The sequence below is a fragment of the Struthio camelus genome, chromosome 4, assembly GCF_040807025.1.
Source record: "Struthio camelus isolate bStrCam1 chromosome 4, bStrCam1.hap1, whole genome shotgun sequence".
Lineage (NCBI taxonomy): Eukaryota > Metazoa > Chordata > Aves > Struthioniformes > Struthionidae > Struthio > Struthio camelus.
In genome coordinates, this window is record NC_090945.1 from 11,250,193 (window position 1) to 11,262,625 (window position 12,433).

The 12,433-nt window shown below is 47.9% G+C and overlaps 1 protein-coding gene across 7 annotated transcripts in view; it reads left to right on the plus strand.

The window, feature by feature from the left end:
- The window catches only part of AFF1 (ALF transcription elongation factor 1), a 146,610-nt gene extending 142,585 nt beyond the window's left edge, over window positions 1-4,025 (plus strand). For all 7 annotated transcript variants that reach the window (XM_068941445.1, XM_009676527.2, XM_068941446.1 and 4 more), the window contains one exon: window positions 848-4,025. In XM_068941445.1, the coding sequence (XP_068797546.1) occupies window positions 848-969 (122 nt within the window). In that variant the 3' untranslated portion in view covers window positions 970-4,025. The remainder of the gene's footprint in view (window positions 1-847) is intronic.
- Window positions 4,026-12,433: the final 8,408 nt, after the last annotated feature.

Below are 12,433 nucleotides of genomic sequence, written 5' to 3' on the forward strand. Positions count from 1 at the left end.
GGAGCAGTTTGTTTGAAGTGGGCTGCAGGGTAGTAACACTGTTGTTAAATTTGCCTGATGTGTCCTGTTACAAGCAACCGAAAGCAGAGACTTGCAGCTTGGCCGGACCTTCTCTGAGCTGAATGAGGCATCTCATGTGGGGTGAACTCTTTTCCAAAGTTTTCACACCGGGTGGGTCAATGTTTCTTTGCATGAGATAGAGGAGGGAGTATGCTGCTTTGCCCACGTAAAACAAAACAGAAAATTGTGACCCTGTTCTGCTGAGAAGCTGTGATGGCTGCAAGGCCAGGGGGTGAAGGAGAGGGCCTCGCGTGATGACAGCCACGTGTGCTTCCAGGCATCACTCAGAAAAGCACCCAGATCTGGCTTATTTAAAATCTGTGGAAAAAATGTCTGATCACGGCCATGTGATTGAGGGTTGTCGGCTGGCAGCTGCACTGGAGTAGGCACTGTGCCTGGGCTTGCCGGCCTCCCTCCTTCCCCCGCCCCGCCAATTTTGGTAGGTCTGAGTTGAGCCCTGTAGGAAGCACGTGGCTGGGAAACCTGGATATGAACACCCAAGGGTTTGAACGCTTACCGTGAAGTCTTAGCGCTTTTTTAATGCAAGCAGGTTCAATTTGCATGCGCGTGAGGCGGTTTTTCTCGTACGCGCTGTGTCTTGGGTGCTTGTTACGCTTCTCGGCCTTCTAGTATTGATGCTCCTTCACATTAACAACGTGTTTAATCAGACTTCCTCCCTGGAAAGTATGTTGCTGTTGTTGCTCTGTGTTGCACTTCTGTCTTTCAGGATGTGCCTGCTGTGTAAAAAACCAACCAAATGTTTTCTTTCTCCCTCCCCTTTTTCCAGAATTTTTTGCTGAACTCAGCACAGCGGTGTGCACTCTGGCACTGAACAGTAGCATGACTGAACTGGTACACTACACTAGACAGGGTTTACAGTGGCTGAGACTGGAAACAAATACGCCTTAACTGGTGCTCAAGGTGGTGAAATGCCTTGAACTCTTTTGCACTTTGGAAGCCTCAGAAACAGTCTGGCTTGCTGAATCATTGGATACAAAGCACCTGCAAGGGAAAATAAAGATGGAAGGGATCTGGTTACACTGGAAAAAAATTGAACTGAGTTTTTAGGGTAGCACTTTGCTGCCTTGAAAAAGAAGAGATGGAGGAAGGCCTCAGAGGCGATGATGCCTTCCTTTAAAATGACGAAGTGCAATGAATTGTCTGAGTGGCTCAATGTATTGATGGTCTATAAACATTTCTCTTACGAATAACCAGCAGGACAATAATCACACATGAAGAAGTGCCGACAAGAAGGAAATCTGCCTCCAGAAGTTATTATGCAACGTCCCACAGTCTGCAACGGTTGTGTGCCCAGAAGAAATTTCAGAGAAGTGTTTTTGCAAACACAGATGCAATCCATGACGTTGGTTCTTTGTTTCTCAGATGACAGAGCAGGGGGAGGACGAATCCTCATCAGCACCGAACAGCATTACGTTAAAATAAAGACGGCAGAGCGGTCTGCCTTGCCTGCTTCCCAACCTCACCCTCTTGCATTTATCAGCCAGCTGCTCTACTGAGAATCGGGTGAAACCACTGCCTTCAGTGCTGCAAGTTCACTTCTTAAATCATCGTTGCTTTGGTTTTCTTCCTTGCCACGCACTCGTGCACGCACACGCCCTTAACACTCGAACGATTTCACTTGTGGTCTTGCTTAGTTTAAGCCTTGTAAGCCAAACGCAGTTGGGGTGGAGGAATTACCAGGTGAGGTTAGGGAAAGCTCCGTGTCCCTCCTGTGGTGGAGGGACATCACTCCCACTGAGGGCTGACTCCTCGTCTGATTGCTCTTTGCAGTTTTTTTGGGGGGGGGGCATGGGGGGGTGGAGGACAGCCATGTGGGGTCACTGTGATGGTTTGGATATGATTCTGAGTCTTAGAGCTTAAACTGGGGGGAAATGCTTCTGTCTAAGGTGGGACTGAGTTGCTGAATGTGGAACACGAGACAAATTTTGCCTTTGGATGTTTGCCCACAACCATCACTGGTCTGGGTGAATATCCGAGAGCAGGATTTGGTGTTAAAATAGTGCATCCTTCATGTGGGAGATAACTCGCGTGCTCTTTCTCAGCCGCGCTATGGGTTGGGCCCAGCGCCTTAGGAATCTGTCTTCAAGGGAACGTGGAAGGGGATCGTTAGCTGTTTGCGAGCATTTCTTCCTTGTCAGGAGCTGCGTTTTTGAAATGGTGGTTTTGCAGATGGCAATAACAGTGAGGAACGTATCCACAGCATTCTTGTGTTCAGTGAGATGGCACCCTTCTTCACCCAAAGATTTCCTGTTGCATTGCAGCAGCCTTCTGCCATCCTCATATCTAATAGTGTGCCTTAGCTCTCTGGTCCCCTCGTGCATCCTGCACCCCATTTCTGACAGACCGGTGGGAGTGGTGAAGAGAAGGGTGGCGTCACAAAATAATTGTGCTTACGGGAAAGAAAATGTTTCCAATGAATTAGCTCCTTTTTCCGCGTAGTTTCAGGATGAAGGAACCTGTGTGCTGCAGTACAGCCACACCGCCCCTTTGTGAAACGTTCGGTCGCAGCTTTAAGGCTCATGAAAATTGATAGCAGATACCACCAAAAGGTCTGAATTTCCAAAAGTTGTTTCCGTAGAAGTGGCTCCTGCCTCTGGGAAGGCTTCGCTGGCGGGAGCGCGCCGGGCGGGAGAGCCTCGCCGGAGCTCGGGAGCCCCAGCGCTTCCCGCAGCGTCGGCACGGGGAGCTCCCTCCTCTCGGCTCCTCTGGTGGCAGAGGGCCTTCAGGATCCCGGGTGTGTCTTCACAAAGGAACTGTCCTTTTATGTTCACTTTATTAAAAGCCTTAGTGCATTTCAGGGATAAGCTATCCTAAGCAGTGGAAGGAAAGTCCACATTTCGCCCCCAGTTTTACATATGAAACTTCACACACGCGCCTCCTCTCGGGAGGAGCAACTGCTTTGAGTAAACGCGTGGCCAGAGGTTCTGTATTGACTGTTTTATTCTCAGGAAGTGTGGCAACGGCAAACGAAGCTGAAGTTTCGATGTGCACTTTGGAGCCGCTGTTCTGACTGTAATGAGCTGGATTACAGACCAGCGGATCGGTATCTTCTTCTGACTTTGTCTTTAAATAAGGCTAGTTTTAGGATCGTCAGCTGAGGAGGAAAGAAGGTAGAAAGCTTTATTGAACTTGAAAATCAGTATGGGAGTCTGCAGGAAACGCAGCAGAGTGCTAGGGGTACATGTAAGGTGACACAGGGACCCAGATCCTCCGGGTGCTTCCGTTTGGCATCTGCCCGTTTGCCTCCCTGCTGCCAGGTCCAGTTCCTCGCTGCTCAGCCGCTGCCGGCCCGTCGGACCCACCTCGGCGAGGTGCCCTCGCTCCAGGGCTGCCTGCTGGCCCGGCGGGAGCACGCGCCTCCCCGGCCGCGGGTCCCCGGGGACCTCTCCTCACCTGCCTCTTGAGCACTTTGGCACCTGGGCAGCGCTGACCTCCTGCTCTGCTCCTGGGAAAGCTTATTCGAGGGAGCTGGGCGAGCCAAGTCTGCAAGGAGAGGCCCGGTTGCTGCAGACGCGCTCCTGCCGTTTGCTTTCTCGGCGGTTTGGGCAGTGGGGAAAAAGCGACGCGTGGCCTGTTGCCTTGCAGCGGCGGCTGCGCGCGGCCCGCTCGCGCTCCCAGGGCAGCCGTCAGCAAACTGCCCTTGGCATCGGTCGGAAACTAGACCGCGGGCAGTTAGCAGAGCGTGCATACGGGGTTTCGTTTTGGGGGGGGTCTCATCTCAGAAGTGAGGAGTGGGCTCTGGAAGCATCCGTGATAAGCTGCAAACCATGAAGCTATGTTCTGTTTTAGTCTGCAGAAGAGACTGTTTAAATAGTAGTTACTTTTTTAAAAAGCCATCGTGTTTCAACCTTGAGCCAGGTCAGAGGCCCGCGAAGGGTGTGAGGAAAGATGCCCATAGTTTTCAGTGGGGCCTGGTCAGGCCCCGCAAGAAAGAGTGGGGGAAATGCCATTTGCCGTTAGGAAACAAACCCAGGAATGGAAGGAAAAACAAAGGTGATGGTTGAGTCCCAGGAGGAGAGAAGGATGCTATGGTAGCAAAGCAGCATCATTTCCATGCAATATTTATTTAGAAGAAATAATACATGTGTTTAAATTGTCAAATGTTCTATTTTTAAGATGCCATTTATTTAATAGCTGAAAAGCCCCACTTAGGTGGAGACGTAGATCTCTTCTGTAATTGAAAGTCAAAGTCTGGCTGCGATGTCCTTGTTTTTGTTTTTGTCCTCTCCCTCTTGGTTCCCGTTATAAATCTGTACATCTTAAATTTATTTTGGGGGTGTATCTCCCTCTTGTAAATAACCTTTTCTGCCCTGTGTGTGATGGAATTTCCAAAATGATTGATTCATTCATATGGGGTAATAAACAATAAATGAAGTAGCCTATTCATTAAGAGTTGTTGCAAGAGTCCTCATGTTCTCAGCTTCGTGTAGCGACACTGTAATTTGCCTCTTCTCTCTGAATGGTCTTAGTGTTTCATTTCTGAATGAGGTTTGAGTATAAATTTCTGTGCGAGAGAAGCCATTGTTTGAATTTTTTCCGTATTTGTCACTTCTTGCCCTTTCCTTTAGGAACAAGAATGGGTGCGAATCTAGATGTTCAGAGTGGCGGGAGAGCCACAACACACAAACATCTGCCTTGTATCCTAGTGAAAGGGATTCGGGATACATCGGGATCTCTTTTTCAACCTGGCAATCAATGGCCAACGGAGAGCGGCTTTGGGTGGCTTTTGGAGGAAGACTCTACAGTTTTGCTTCCCGTAGTCTAACAAGTTAAACAAGAAAGTAAGAATACAAGGCAGAAACTGTGATGCAAGCGTACTGTTATGCATGTGCCATAAAGGTGTGGCAAGATGTGGCTGTAGGAGGAGGGTCTGCTCACGTATCGTTTGTTATGACATTGCCGAAACGCGCTGCGGAGGAGAGCGCTGACCCGCTCGGGATGCTTGTCAGCTGGCCCGAGTGCTCCTTCGGGAGTTATTTCCTGTAGCAGCTCCACTTCTCATTGGTCACGTAAGGTGATCCCTTGGCAACGGCCTTATGCTTCTTGTTTGGGTATTTTTCTGCTTTCTGTGTTGCGCTGAAAAAAGTAGCTGTTCCTTGGAAGAGTGATTTTGCATTTCTCTGTGCACTGTTGTGATATAACTCGTGTGTGTAATTCAGGTCCTTTTTGCAACACGCATTGCACCTAAGACTATTTGCTAATAATGGATGCGTTTTTTTTTTTAATAGTATGCAAATTGTAGAGGATACTGAAACCTGTTTTAATACTCACTAGAGATGTTGCTGTTACAGATTCTGTGTATAGAAACATACACTCCTTTTAGGTCAATGCACTTTTTCGCTGCACGCTTAAAATCCCAATGGCAATATTGGTATTGAAGTAAGAATAAAAGAAAGAAAACATAGTTTATCAGAAGTGAAATGTGAAACGTTCCCAGGTGAGCATCTGCTGGGATTTTGGCTACCAAACAGACCGGAGGAGCCTGCTGGTTCCACTCACGCAAAGTGGAACTGGGACTAAATTCACTGAAATGGGTTATTGTTTCAAGTAGCATGAAACCATGCTGACCTGAGGCTAGTTGCCAGATTCACATAGGGTGAGAAAAAGACCATGCGAAGATTGCTTTTAGTTGTGGCTGTATCTGCCTGGGATTTGTGGGTTTAACGCCTGTGATGAGTTTTGCTCTGGTTTTGGTGGGGTGAGGTGGGTCGCTGAAGACCGGCTGTGCCACCTCCCTCCTCGGGGAGCCTTTTCTTCGGGGCTTGTGCTTCGGGGCTTCGTGCTCTGGCGCACCATTTCCTCCCCTCCTGGCTCCCGCTGAAGTCCCCGAAAGGTATGTTTTCCATGCTATGTATCAGACTGCCTTGGGGGAGAAGTGCTGGAGATGGGGAGGGAAGGAGACGTGCAGCGCAGGAGGAGACTCGGCGGGGAAACGGCCGAAAAGCCACAGAGGGGTGAAGGCGGCGCGGGAGGTCTCGGTGGTGGCAGCTGGCATCAGGTAAAACATTTTGGGGTTGTTTTCCAGTAATGTTTATTTGTTTATTTATTGACCTGTATTGACCAAACCGAATTTTGAAAACGCATATAATTTATTTTGAGATTTGTTATACATTATAGATTAGGTTTTTTTCTCACTTTGACCTTGCTTACCCTTTTCAGAGACAAATGTTGTTTCTGGCCAAACAGCTGCGTTAAAGTTGATGGCAGCGTCTCAGCCCAATCCTGCTCTCCGCACGCTAAAATCTCTCCTTGGCAGCCTCTGCTTTCTTTAGATTCATTGCACTTTGAGGAACCGCTGTCACTTGCTGAAACCGGCAGTGTTCCCAGGCCATCAGCAGCATTTCTGAATTTGTTTCCATAATCTCGCTGTGTTCCTGAAGCGGGGATTTGTGCGCGTTATAACCGCACCATGTTGCAGCTTGTGTTTGGCCACGTGTTTTGTAAAGGTACCCGGTTCCTGGACTTCTTGGTGGGTTTTTGCTCTCCTGCTCGGTATTGCTGAGTTTTTCTTTGGGTCCAAGGCCTCGTCGGTAACAACGCAGCAATGTTGTCCACTTCTGCTTAAGCAAAACTGCAGCCCGACCGATATCTTTTTTTCCTGTCCTAATTTAATGTTTGAATGTGTGTGTCAGTGCAAACGTTCTTCAAAGAGTGATTGTCAGGTTTCCGGAGCGGGGAATGTTGGTCTTAAACCTGTCAGGCCATCCTCATCTCTTGTGGAGTAACGTGCCAGGTCTCACCTCCTTGGCGGCTCTTCGCCCGTGCTGGGCCCCGGCGGCAGCCTGGCCGCTGTAACGTCTAACCGAGGAGCTTCGTGGAGAGCGGGGCGCTCGCCATCTCGCCCAGGGGAGTCACTCGGGGCGAAAGATGTGCCAAAAAACTAGGGGAGGGCCTGGACGTGTTGTAAGTGCTTCGGCACCGCATCTGCCCTCGGAGGCCTCTGTGAATAAGTGTTTGTGGCCTTTGACAAGTCCTTCGAAAAGGTGAATCCTAGATCTGTGATACAGCTTAAACAAACAGAAAACAAAGCCTCTCCAAAGAAATTGTGCTACAGATCTTTTGCTTGTTTGTCTTCTGTATTGAGGATGAATTGCTGGGTGTGCACGTGTGTATAGAGATAAATACATATATATATGTGTGAGTTTAAAAAGTGAATTTAGACTTGCTTGTCTTTAAATTCTTCCGATGCAAAGGATATTGGTCAGAACTGTAAAGATGAAATGAAAAATAAGCTGCCGGGGGAGAGGGAATTGTTTTTGTGATCTGAAACTGTGTTGTTTTTAACCGCCCCCGTGCCAGTCAGGCGCAGCCACCCAAGGCCCGCCGCTGGGCACAGCTTACCTCCGCAGCTGAGGCTTCATCTGGTCGTGCCACGTGTGGTAGTGCCGAGCATCTTCCTCAGCACAAGGGCCGAACTGGTTGAAGCGTTCAGTGACATGAACTTGCTTCATTTTATCACTGTCTTTTGAGGGAAAGTGTCAAAATTGTACATTTCTAATTGTTCTAAACTTGAAGTTTGAAACCCAGGTGTTCATCTTGACACAGTGATATTGGCACTTTCCAGTGCTGTTTTGGGAAAATATTGAAATGTATTTCCAAGTCCCATTTATCTTGGTGAGGCTTGGGCATGTTTTACTGGGCCAAGCAGTCTCAGAAGCCCTGGATACCTGGCAGGTATGTGTTGTCCTTTTTTCCTCTCTTACTGACTCCGTGCACGGTGGTCTCGTGTTGTCTCTTTTGGTTGACAGCGTTAAAGAAAGACAAAAGTAGATGTCCATTTTACCGGTTCATTTTGTCTGACAACTTTGACCTTCTTTCAATGAGAAAAATGGTAATCAAGGGTGGCAACTAACCTTTTATTAGAAAACCGTCGTCAGTGGGTGTGAATCACCGCTGCAGAGGTGCAGAGGAAAAAACTTGCAGTATTTGCAGAAGCAGACAGATCCCACGGCGGGATTGGAGATAGCAGCGATGCTGACTCTGAAGCTGAGACACAGCGAAGTCTGCTCCTCCAGGATGGCTGTCCTGGTTCAAGTGGCTTGGGCGCTGCGGAGCAGGCCAAGTAAGGCCCGTGTCAGGCTTCTTGTGGTTCCTCTGCCAGGCTCTGGTGAGGGAGTGTTGGCATGCATGAGAGCAACGTCAGTGCCAAAATTGAACAGGCTTCTACCCTGAAGGGCTTAGTGTGAGAACCTAAGTGCACGCAGACGTTACAAGCAGGAAGAGCACGTCCATGGGGCTGAGAGGATGTCTCGCAGGAAAAGCTGGAGTCTTGGATCTTCTATAAAGATGGAGAGTGCCGAATTACCAGTGAGGTTGTCAGAGGTAAAGTTACTGTTAGCTGACCTCGCAGTGGTCCAGCAACTCTCATTTGGTGGATAGCGATGAAGAGCATGGAAACGAGCTGGGCTGATGCAGAGCCAAGGGTGACGAGCTGGGAAAAGGAGGAGAGAAGAGAAAGGGGCATGGCAGTTTTTGGAAGGTAGAAGGAAGACATAGGGTACAAAACGGAAATAGAGCAGTGGGAGCTAGCATGCCTATTGAGAACTGCAAGAAAGAAAGGCTGTTTGGCTCTGCTCTTTCGTTCCTGTTCTTTCTGTCCTGTGTTGACCGTGGTTTTGGCTGGGGAGTTGACGACCACTTGCACAACATATCGGTAAGAAGGGAGCAGAAAGCTGCTTTGTGAAGTAACGTGCAAGGACAATTTATTTGACAGCTAAATGCAATCACATTGGTGGCTGCAACGTGCTGTTTGTTTCCTCTGGCAGTTGTTTGGTGTGGCTCTGACTCAGACCGAGTCAGGACGGTGCATGGATTTGCAATTACCTCCTCCCAGCAGCCCGTGCTGGGTTAGGTGTGCTGACTTGCACAGTCCTACTTTTTTTTCTTGGAAAATGTGTGTAGGGGAAGATAATTTACTTGTGATTCTTGGCCTGTGCTAAGTTTCACCCGTCAAGCAAACGAAGACACAAGAACTTTTCTTGCTGGCTGTGTAACCAGAGCCAAGCCTCACTGCCGCTCCCAGGAACAGCTATAACTGCATAGTTTCCTGCTTAGCGCATTCATTTTCGGGACCATTAATTTAATAAGCATCAGAGAAATTCTTCTGTGGGATGCTGCCAGGTAGCAAGGGCGCTTAAAAGCAAGGCAGTTGGCCAGAGGCATGCGTGTGTCCTCTTAGTCACGGCCCAGCGCGCGTGTGCTTTCATTATCTATCTCCATCAGGACGCTGGCTGCAGCACCGCCTCACGTAGGTTGTGTGCAGTAATCGAAAGATCAAGTCACCGCTTCAGTGGAAAAGAATCATCTAAAACTGGGCTAAACTAGTCCCCATCATAGCGAATGACAAGGCATGGCATGGAGGACGAAACAGCAGGTATTTATTTGTGTGGGCTTTTTGCCTGAAGCGATGGAACATGACAGCCCTTGCGGACCCTTTTGAGCAGACAAGTCTGATGACAGAAATTATACAGCTGCCTGTTGACTTTTTTTTTTTTTTTTTTTTTGGTATTTGAACAGGTTTAATATGAAACTGTCTGGAAGCCAAAGAATTGCTTTAAAATGCCATGAAGTGACAGCAGCACCAAACTTGTTGACAGGGCCAGGAAAGAATTACAAATATAAGTTTAATCTCCTGGCTAAGGGTGCTGCATTTTCTGCCAGTTCCAGTCGAGAGAACATGCAAAGGTTCAGAAAACAAATACAGATGTGGTAAAAGCAGCCAGCAAAAAATTAAAGTAGAGCATCTGGAATAAAGTACTTAGATGTGCAAAACTGTACACCCACAGCAAGAGGATGTTGAAAATAGCTTTAAAAGCAATTTCAGCCTAAATGAAGGTAGAAAGTCAGAGTTAACTGTGAGAGTCATCTGGAGTTACTCACCTTCCAGGCCTTGGCTCTAATTAAGCTTGAACAGGTTAATTGGCTGGGTTTTTATTGCCTGACAATGACTTGGTTGTAAAATATGTCTCAGCGTCATTTTGTGCTGGAAGAGTGGTCACAAGCTTTTATGGCACTGAACGTGCAGTAGCAGCCTCAGCAGAGAGCAGGCTCTCGCCAGGCGAGCTAAACGCAACCGCCTGTGATTCTCGGTGCAGTTCAGGGCAGTTGTGTCACGTTGGAGTTTCTGGAAAGCTGTGTGATTGAGGTTGCCATCTGAACATGGAATTTTATCTCTGACAGACCTTTATTGACTCGAGCCTTTCCCCAAGTCTCTCATTCTTCTACATTTGCCATTTGTAAACATTTTGCCTGTTGTTTGCCTGATTTTTCTCATGCAGCTCATTTCCAACTGCCAGAAGAGATAGAATCACGCCCGAAGGCAAACGTTGGTGCAAGTGGAGGTAGTACACAAAGCTTGAGGTCATGCAGTCAGGACACAGGAAAGCAATCTGATTTTAGGTAAGCACCCTCAGAAGTTCTGGATAGTGAAGTAGGCTCAGGAAAGTGACTGGGATTTGCATACCTTTTACTACGTGACTTGCTGCATTTCTGTTGCTGGAGCTTGCACAGACTCAGAGTGAGCCCAGGCGAAGAGGTTGCTCAGCCTGAGTTATGGGTTTCATAATCTGCCTGTTAACACTGGCAGTAATTGCACTTTTGTGTATTTAACTGCTTCCCCCCTGTGTTGCCAGATTATGATCATGGGAAAATCCCTTCAAGACGGATAAATTGTTTCTAACTTGTTGTTCAGTCCGCTTCAGAAAACGGACGTATTTTGTGCCCTAAACGCACATGCATTGCAAGGGCTAACAAAACTGATGCTGCACTATCTGCCCCCAAGTCCCACTGCACCTGAAATAAGTATTTGACAAGGAGGACGCTCAGTCTCCGTCAAACTGTGCATTGATGATCATCGTTTCTTGTACATTTAGGGGGGTTTGAGGGTGTCACATCCTGCTTGCAGGTGGGATGCTGAGACTTTTGATTGATCGCATGTTCATTATGTCGCTTAAATACAGTGTGTGCGCCCCCACCCCCCCAGCCGCTGAAGGCCCGGGTAGCTGCGGGCCCACACCTCCCCTTGTTGGTCAGTGGAGAGCATTTCCTCTCCACTTTTTTTCAAATATGAGGAAAGTAACTCATAGTCTTTTTTGACGGGATTGAAAGTGAATGTGTATTTCTTACATTTGAAAAAAATCTTACCGTATTTTGTCAATAAAAACTCTGGAACTCTTGCAAGGATATCACTGAGAAAATAAAAATAAACACTAATACATGCAAGATTTTTAGGTTTCACGGAAAGTCCTGAAAAGACCCAAGCAAAATCAGAAGTTACTACTTTAATCCAGCACTCAGCTGCAGAAACCTAACTTAAAAGGAAAACGTTGTCTAGGTACTAACCTTCTCTACTTAAAAAAGTGCTTAGACTGAAGCGCACTGAAGGCAGACAGGCTTGTTAAATCACCACAACTTTATATGCAGGTAAGTAACTGCATTTTGGTAGTGCAGTAGTCCCATTAAAAAAAATTCTGTGTCAATTTGAGACCGCTCTCACATTTTCAGCATCAGCATTTCTAAAACCAGTTCTGCACAGAATACCTGTAATTCCACAGCCAGCTAAAATTTGGAATCTAGACACCACTTTGCTGAAAACAGGGCTGTTCCTCACAGAGCTTTTTTCAGTCTCCCTACCAGCTGCTAACAACATGCCTCCAAAAGCCTGAACACAAATGTTTAGGAGGGGGGAAAAAAACCTGAAATACTGCTGTCTTCCTGTCGTGTTTAGTCTGTGCACCAATGAGGCGGTGTTCACACCCCACAACCGACTGGGCTTTACAGTTACAGGTTGACTGCTGTGTTCCCATCCAGCACAGCGTCTTGGTGTATTTGCTATAACCTTATTTCCCTATTGAACACATGCATCTTCCTTTGGTACCCCAAAGGGGTGCTGATGTTGGTGTGCTCCAGATGCGGTGTAAGGAGTTCACAAATGGTTCCCAAGGGCAGTAGCACTTTCCCAAGAGGATGAATACTTGGGCTGGAAAACGGCAGTGCCGGGCTACTTAGTTCACGGTCAGTGTTACTTTAAGTTTCCTCACGAGGAGGAGAGCTGTAGGGGAGAACCTGCTTTGCTTCAGAGGGGGAATCTACACCTCTTCCTCCACCCCTTCCAGCCAAGAGTCGAAGTACCATGGGGTGACCAAATCCTTACAGTAGGCCTTTGTCTTGGGGCCTGAAACAGCGTGGGGTTGCACAGGCGGACCGCCTTCAACATTGGGAAAGACAAAAGCTGAGAACAGGCTTAACAAGCAGACAGCGGTGACACAACATGCCTCCTGCACACAGCAGCTATTGCTGTCCCCAGGCACGTCTACCCACCACCGAGTGCTTTGGTCTCGCCGCTGCCTCCAGT